The following is an 8,241-nucleotide window of genomic DNA, read 5'->3' as shown; positions in this document are numbered from 1 at the left end:
TATATCAAAGCTTCTTAGAATGGCATCGTTGTTTGAAAATAGATTGGAGGCTGAACGTATAGCAAAATGGTGCTTTTATATAAGAAAGGTTTATATTCGACAAATGAAAAGAATATTTCTTAAATGTAAACAAAAAATTAAAGTTTGTCTGACACGTGCAACGGAATGTCCTTCATTAAAATTTACAGATTATGTAAATATGTTCTGTGGACAAGCTAAACATACCACTTCTTCAGAATTATATTTTGCAGAAACTACCTATCGTGTATATAATTTTTCTGAACCTATTGTAATGGATTCCGAAGGCAAAGCAATTAATATTTTACCTTTAATACAATAAAAACACAAAATCAGAAAAGCTTGGCGCTGTAGTTTACTTTGTAAAATAGAAGAGAACATTATAAACGATTTGAAGTACTACTTTGAAGCATTTTCAAATTGTACATTAAAGACTTTTCGTAACAAATTTTTATGTTATCATAATTGTTACAATCGGATACATCAAAACAAACTAGGTCATTCTCATGGCTGTTATATTGACTATGAAGTATGTAGATCATGGTTTTTATCTATTGAAATAATGTCTCCCCATTATCCGATGATACGAAATATTAAAAGATTACTATATGATTTAATCATTTTTAATAAAAAGTTAAATAAACTACACAAAGCATTAAACGATGTTGATATAAACAGACTCCGGGATATTACAATTGAGGCTCAACAAAAAGCAACGACTGTATCATCACAGGTTATTGCGGAAATTAATTTAAATGAGGATGAAATTCAGTCCCAATATAATTTGGCCTTTAAAGCATTTACGAAACGATCAATGGATGTTCCAAAGTATGTCTGTATTTCTTGCACAAAATATTGCTTTAAGAGAGATATTATCATGATAAAAATTTGTAAGAAAAATGGTGCCATAGTTTGGAATAATTTTATTAATGATATAGGATTAAAAATAAAAAAAATTATATTATTTGCAAATTTTGTGATCGATATTTTAAAAATAACAAAATACCGCCAACATGCAGAACCAATAAGCTTGAAGTATTACCTGTACCGAAAGAAATTTCAACATTAAATGATTAGGAACAAATTCTTATACAACGAGCTAAAGCATTTCAAGTTGTGCAAAGAATGGGTACAGTAATGAATAAAAATTTACCACACAAACACATAATTTCAAAAGTAAAAGGTAGAACGTTCCATTTGCCATTGCCTATGGAAGAAACTTTAAAGAAGATTTGTCCTTCTAATGAACCTATTAATCTAAATCATGAACTATATACGAGGTGTGTCCAAAAAGTAATGAAACTAAAAATATACCGGACCTAAGGGTGTTTGTACGGAGATCGTGAGGCAGGGTCACAGCTATCGCGGTCCCATGTAGACGACGAAACCCACCCTAACTTCATACTAACACTCGTTGAGTCCGTGCACTAGTTTTTGTGGACTCCGGTCATTGACCCTCGTCGTGAGAAAAATGAAGGCTAACATAGAAAAACGTTACGCAATGAAATTTTGTGTTAAACTCGGTAAATCAGCGACGGAAGCCATGGAAATGTTGAAGAAAGCATACGGCAGTGATTCCGTCAAAAACACAAATTTTCCGTTAGCACAAAACGTTCAAAGACGGTCGGGAAAGTGTCGAAGATGAACCCCGTTCAGGACGTCCTTCCACTACACAACTGAAGAAAATGTGAATGCTATTTTGTCCGTACTGAACCGTGATCGTCGGATGAATGTGAGAATGATCGCAGAAGAGGTGGGAATCAGTAAAACAATCGTTCATGAAATTATAACGGAAAAATTGCACATGCGAAAAATTTGTGCCAAACTCGTTCCCAAAAATTTGGGCGCTGATCAGATGGAACACCGTTTGCTCACAAGTCAGGAAATGTTGGACCGTTTGACGAATGAACCCGATTTCCTCGGAAAAGTGATCACAGGAGATGAAACATGGGCGTTTGAGTATGACCCCGAAACAAAAAGGCAAAGTGCTGAATGGTACACAAGTCAATCACCTCGTCCCAAAAAAGCTTGAATGAGCAAATCAAAACGATGCTGATTGTTTTCTTTGATTGTCGTGGAATCATCCACAAGGAATTCGTGCCACAGGGCCAAACTGTTAATTAAGCGTTTTATCGGGACGTTTTGGAACGGTTGAGAAAAAGGGTTGTGCGTGTGCATCGTGAAATCGCACAATCATGGATCCTCCATCACGACAACGCTCCAAGTCACACGTCTTTGCTTGTGAGAGAGTTTCTCAATGGAAAATCAATTACCGTTCTCCCCCACCCACCTTACAGCCCGGACTTGGCCCCGTGCGACTTTTTTCTCTTCCCGAAGTTGAAATCTCACTTGAAGGGAAAACATTTCAGGACCATTGAGAATATTCAGAAAGCCGTGACCGACGCCCTAAACAGCCTGACAGAAAATGAGTTCATTCATTGCTACAACGAATGGAAGAATCGTTGGGAGCGGTGTGTGCGCTCCCAAGGGTCATACTTTGAGGGAGATAATATTAATTTGTAATTTTTTTCAATACACGATTTTTTTAAAAATCAGTCTCATTACTTTCCGGACATACCTCGTATATTAGTTCGTGGTATTCCAACTAAAGCAAATATGGTAAATATGCATAAAAGGTCAAACCTCACCAATGACCTTGACCTTGACATATGTTGTCAAAGTCATCACTCTGAGTGACCTTCAAAAGGTTTTAGCCGGCGGTCGATGTTTATTAAAAAGTTATTAACAAAAGAAGTTTAATTATTTTGCATGAATTTTGAGCTTTGTATGCAAAGTGAGGACTTCACTGTGACATATATTATAAAGTAAAGTACATGCGTGAACACAGTGTGTTCCGCCCCCCTGCGGGGGGATTCCATTTCCGGAAAAAATAACCTAACCTAACCCAAACCTATTTCTGCTTTAAAACGAAAATGTGAGCGACAGCTAAAACATTTTAAAGCAGAAATAGGTTTGAGTTAGGTTATTTTTTTCGGAAGTGGAGCCCCCCCACAGAGGGGGCGGAACCCATTGTATCCACGCATGTATTTTACAAGATGAAGCCAAATTTTTTTGTTAATAACATTTTCAGTGATGGTAATGACCTTGATAACATTTGTAAAGGGGATTTCGCCCCTCCCCCCAGCCGGGATCCGTGCCGTGTACCAGGTGATCAAAATCTGTATGGTGAAATCTGTTACACTGGCTCCGGCGGAGGAGGGGCAAAGCCTCTCCTCCCCGCCCTCCCGCGAAGCGGGCTGAACACGAGCGTATGTGTCCGGGGCTCCAGTTTCGGAAAATATAACCTAACCCAAACCTATTTCTGACCTAAAGCTAAAATTCCATCAAATATACTCTTTAACTGTTTAATAAACAACGAGCGATGGCTAAACTCGTAGAACGTTACTGAGGAAAGTGATATCTATAACATGTCATGATCAAGGTATCGGCACTGTCGCCTTATGCGAATAATTATTCAAATCTCTTTGGTTAATAACTTTTTAATAAACAATGACCGCCACCTATAACCTTGTGAAGGTCACTCAGGAGGATGACCTCTATAACATATGTCAAGGTCATCGGTGAGGTTTGACCTTTTATGAATATTTACCGCAAATATAATCTGGGAAAAATTAGTCGATGTAAAAAAAGTATGGATAGCCTTAATATGGTTAAAACAAAATAATCCTATATATTCAGACATTATACTACCAACATCTCCTGAAAGTTTGTTACATTCCGAATTACAAAACGTTGAGTTTCAAGAACATGATTCTCAATGTTATGATAATGAAGAAAATAAAATTAAGAAAACACACGAGGCATTATTGACTCAAATGTCGCAAACAGATGAATATTATGAACAATGTACAATATATCCTATGTATGAAAAAAGAATAAATGAACCTGCAACTAAACTTTATCAAATGAAGAAAATTCAAGATATTCCATTGGATAATCGTAATAAAGATTTGGATACAAAATGTTTTCCTGATTTATATCCATATGGTGTAAATGGACAGCATGAAGATAGATGTGTCCGGATAACTGATTTCGAATATATTAAATTAAGACTTATGTCGGAACACTCGGAATTTCGGACAAATCCACAATTTCTTTTCTATTCATTACATGATAACAATATGCGACAATTAAATGCTGGCATATTTCATAAACTGAATGTTACTGATCCTCGTGAAAAGTATACAGCTGCTACTTATTTGGAGCAATTATCTAACCAGCAGCTTGAATCTAACTTAAGTACTATATTTTCTAAGTTACGAAATACAGAACAATATTGGAGAATACCTAGAGGCAATTTGCGTTGTATGATAAATAATTACGGACCTGCTACTTGGTTTCTTACTCTTAGTCCATACGAATGGTTATGGACCGATTTGATAGAATATCTTCGAGAAATAAATGAATCAATTGCTAATGGAAAATCTTCAAACGAACTTATTGCATTCGATCCTGTATCAACTTCGAGATTCATAGATAATAAATTTAAAGCTATGCTTGATTTTATTTGTTCACCTGATAATCCAATCGGAGAGGTCACTCATTACTTTTGGCGTCGTGAATATCAAGGCAGAGGTATGCAGTATTTTCATTTGTTAATTTGGATAAAAGATGCTCCGGTAATTGGTACATCTTCTAATGAAGAAATTGCATCTTTTATCTTAAAATATGTCACTTGTAGAATGCCAAATAAAGAATTATCACCGGAATTATAGCGACGTGTAAATACACATCAACGACATAAACATAATGATTACTGCTTGCGTACTAAAAAAACTAAAGTAGGTTTTTCGAAAGTATGCAGGTTTGGCTTTCCAAGATCCGTAGCAAATACTTTGAAAATTAGAGATGTTGCTGTTTCAATAGCGGATAGAAGAAAGTTGAAAACAAAAAGCAGATTGTATGATCTGCCACGATCCAAAGAAGAAATCAATATTAATGATTATAATCCAGCTATACTTGTTGCTTGGGAAGGAAACATGGATATTCAATTTGTAGGTGAAAAATCTACGTTATTAACTTGGTATACTACAAAATATGTTTCCAAAGCAGAAAAGAGTAATAATGCAGAAGATACATTTCAAAAGATAAATTCAACAAGATCGTTGAGAAGTTGTCTTTGGAATATTGGAGTGCGCATGTTGAATCACAGGGAATGTGGAGCTCTTGAAGCTGCTGACACTTTGTTAGGAATATCATTATACGGTACTGACAAGGAAACGACTATAAGATGGTTAGATGTAAATATGATTAGAAGTAGAAAAGTTAAGTCTCACAAAGAGATTGAAATGTTAAATTCTGAATCTGCCGATATTTTTTGTCCTTCTTTAATTGATACATATTATCCGAGCAGACCTAAAGAACTAGAATCTACTAATTTGTATGAGTATGCAAAATGGTATGATATTACGAAAGATAAACCAATTTTTAAGAAAATAAAATATTACGTGCTCGGTGAATCTTTATATTTAAGGAAACGTAAACGTGAATATCTTATCAATCATTACAAATACAATGTCCATACTCAACCAGAGCGTTACTACTTTTCATTATTGTTATTATTTCAGCCTTGGAGAGATATTAGTGAATTAAAAAATGAATGTGATAGTTATGCAGAAGCATTTTCTTTAGTACAATTTAAATTGAAAGATGCTCTTCAGTATTACGAAAGAATAACCGTCATTCAGCAAGGTATAGATAATATTAAAGAATTAATACAAGAAGAAATTTCAGAAATTAGAAAAGATGAAGAGGAAAATGACTGTCTTGAAAATTGTCCATTAGAATGTGTTCCTGTCGAAGTTGAAGGGGCAATGAGGGACTTTTTAAAGATGTTGGTAATAAAAGTGAAGTTAACGTCGATGAAATGGTGACGCAATTAAATACTGATCAAAAACGAATCTTTGATAGAATTACTGCTGCTTTATCTGATACTAATAATAATGAAGTTCTTCGATTTTATGTTAGCGGTGAAGGTGGTACTGGAAAGAGTTTTTTGATCAAAACTATTAGATGTTGGATTAAAAAATATATTGTAGACAAAGACACAGCGGTAACTGCACCAACCGGTATAGCAGCTTTTAATATTGATGGACTTACTATTCATAGATTATTTCAATTGCCAGTAGAACATGGCCGTACTGCTAAATATAAACAACTTTCTGATATAGCTCTTAAAGTTATACGGGACGAACTTAAGAATGTTGTTTTAATAATTATCGATGAAGTTTCAATGATTTCAAATATCACTTTCATGTACATACATCTTCGACTAACAGAGATATTTAATACCATGGATTGTGATAATGGATGGTTCGGCAAAAAACATATACTTCTTTTTGGAAATTTATTGCAACTTCCACCTGTACATGAAGATCCGCCTTTTATTGAATTAGCAAAATTACAAATTCAGAAGTATGTTGGTGCAATGGGCTCTGTAAATTTATGATCTTTATTCACTTATGATGAATTACAAATTAATGTGCGACAACAAGGTGATGACTCTTATCGAGATATATTAACGAGAATTCGAGTTGGAACAGTAACAGATTCGGATGTAACTATTTTAGAAACGAGAAAAATTAATTTGAGAAAAACTAATTATGACGACCGATTACAAGATTTATGTAATTACTTACAAAATTTACCAATGGATACAGTTTGTTTACTTCCAACTTGTGCATTATGTGATATTTTGAATACTGCAATGTTAGATCGTATTTCTTCGGATAAGATAGAACTCGTTGCTCAAGATCTGGCAGAATGTGCATCATATTAAAGAAAAAAGTTATGAAGATATTAAATAAAGACGATGAAGATAGTTCTCGAACAGCTAGATTAGCAAGAATCATAACTGTCAAAGTAGGAGCGCGTGTAATGGTAGAAGAAATATCGATGTTAGTTTAGGTCTTGTGAATGGTACCATTGGTACAATTACATCAATTATACGTAGCATAATTGACAATAAAGTAGAAAAAATAAAGATAAGAATATCATCAGGAATAGAGCATATTATAGAACGTGTAAATGTTAAATTTGAAGTAATGGATAGAGCATTTGTTATAAGAAAACAATTTCTTATATGTCTAAGTTATGGTATGACTATCCATAAAAGTCAAGGATTGAGTTTAAAGCATGCTATTGTGGAAGCCGGAAATTCTATATTCAGTTGTGGACAAATATATGTCGTTCTTTCACGAGTGACTACGTTGATTGGATTGCACCTTATAAATTTTGATCCCTCTTCTGTAAAAGCAAATGAGTTAGCTATAATAGAATATAACAGATTACGAATACAATACAGGCCAGATCTTGTTCATATTAATATTTTGCAACAACGTGTTCAGAAGGTTCATGATAGAATTTGGGCAATATCAAAAAATGTCTTGAAATGTCAAATTAATGATAACGATATTAATGATTATTCTTTATGGCATATAAGAGGACTTCCAAATGTTGATAATATATCTTGCTATGCTAATGTTTCAATTCAATGTATACTTCATTCTTCTACTCTCAGAAAAGTTTCGCTTCGCCTTGAGCGTATATTCGTATAATATTATAAGAAAATTTATTGATTGTTACGTATCAAACGATGAAACTATTAATATAATGGCAATACGGCAATTGGCAGGACATCAATATCTTGAAACAATTCAACAGGATGTTAGTGAATTTATTATACATCTTATCAGTAACATAGATAAGATAAAGAGTGTAATTGAGCACCAATTAAACATTACTTTACGATGTAAAGTATGCAATTATACAAACACAAAAATTGATACAAATTATATATTATTGCTCCAATTACCCGAAAATTTAAAAAAATCATACACTTTACAAGAACTAATACAATATAGTTTTTCACGCTGGAATAATGTTGAAAAAATATGTACTAATTGTGGTGCTACTTCTACACTTGTAAAGACTGATATAATAATAACAGGAAGTATTATTATCAAGGGGTTATTCACTTAGCGAATCACTGGTACACCTGTGTTTGAAATCATTGAAATTGATTCGGAAATCGCTTGGAATCAGTTGACATCACTTATGAAATCATTTGAATTCAGTTGATCATATGAAATCACATGAAATCAGTTGAAATCAGTTGAAATTAGTTGCAAAATCACTTGAAATTACTTGAAATCAGTTGAAGGCACTTGAAAAATCGCTTGAAATCAGTGGAAGTCACTTGAG

The 8,241-nt window shown here is 33.9% G+C and overlaps 1 protein-coding gene and 1 pseudogene across 1 annotated transcript; both read left to right on the top strand.

The window, feature by feature from the left end:
• Nucleotides 1-5,897: 5,897 nt before the first annotated feature.
• LOC113562441 (ATP-dependent DNA helicase PIF1-like) lies at nt 5,898-6,502 on the top strand. Its single transcript, XM_026971887.1, has one exon. The coding sequence runs from the start codon at nt 5,906-5,908 to the stop codon at nt 6,485-6,487; it is 582 nt and encodes a 193-aa protein (XP_026827688.1). The 5' UTR covers nt 5,898-5,905; the 3' UTR covers nt 6,488-6,502.
• Nucleotides 6,503-6,664: 162 nt separating this feature from the next.
• Nucleotides 6,665-7,606, top strand: LOC113562440 (annotated as a pseudogene).
• Nucleotides 7,607-8,241: the final 635 nt, after the last annotated feature.

Source organism: Ooceraea biroi, chromosome 8 (genome assembly GCF_003672135.1).
Source record: "Ooceraea biroi isolate clonal line C1 chromosome 8, Obir_v5.4, whole genome shotgun sequence".
NCBI classification, from domain to species: Eukaryota; Metazoa; Arthropoda; class Insecta; order Hymenoptera; family Formicidae; genus Ooceraea; species Ooceraea biroi.
This window is presented reverse-complemented; position numbering and strand designations above follow the sequence as displayed.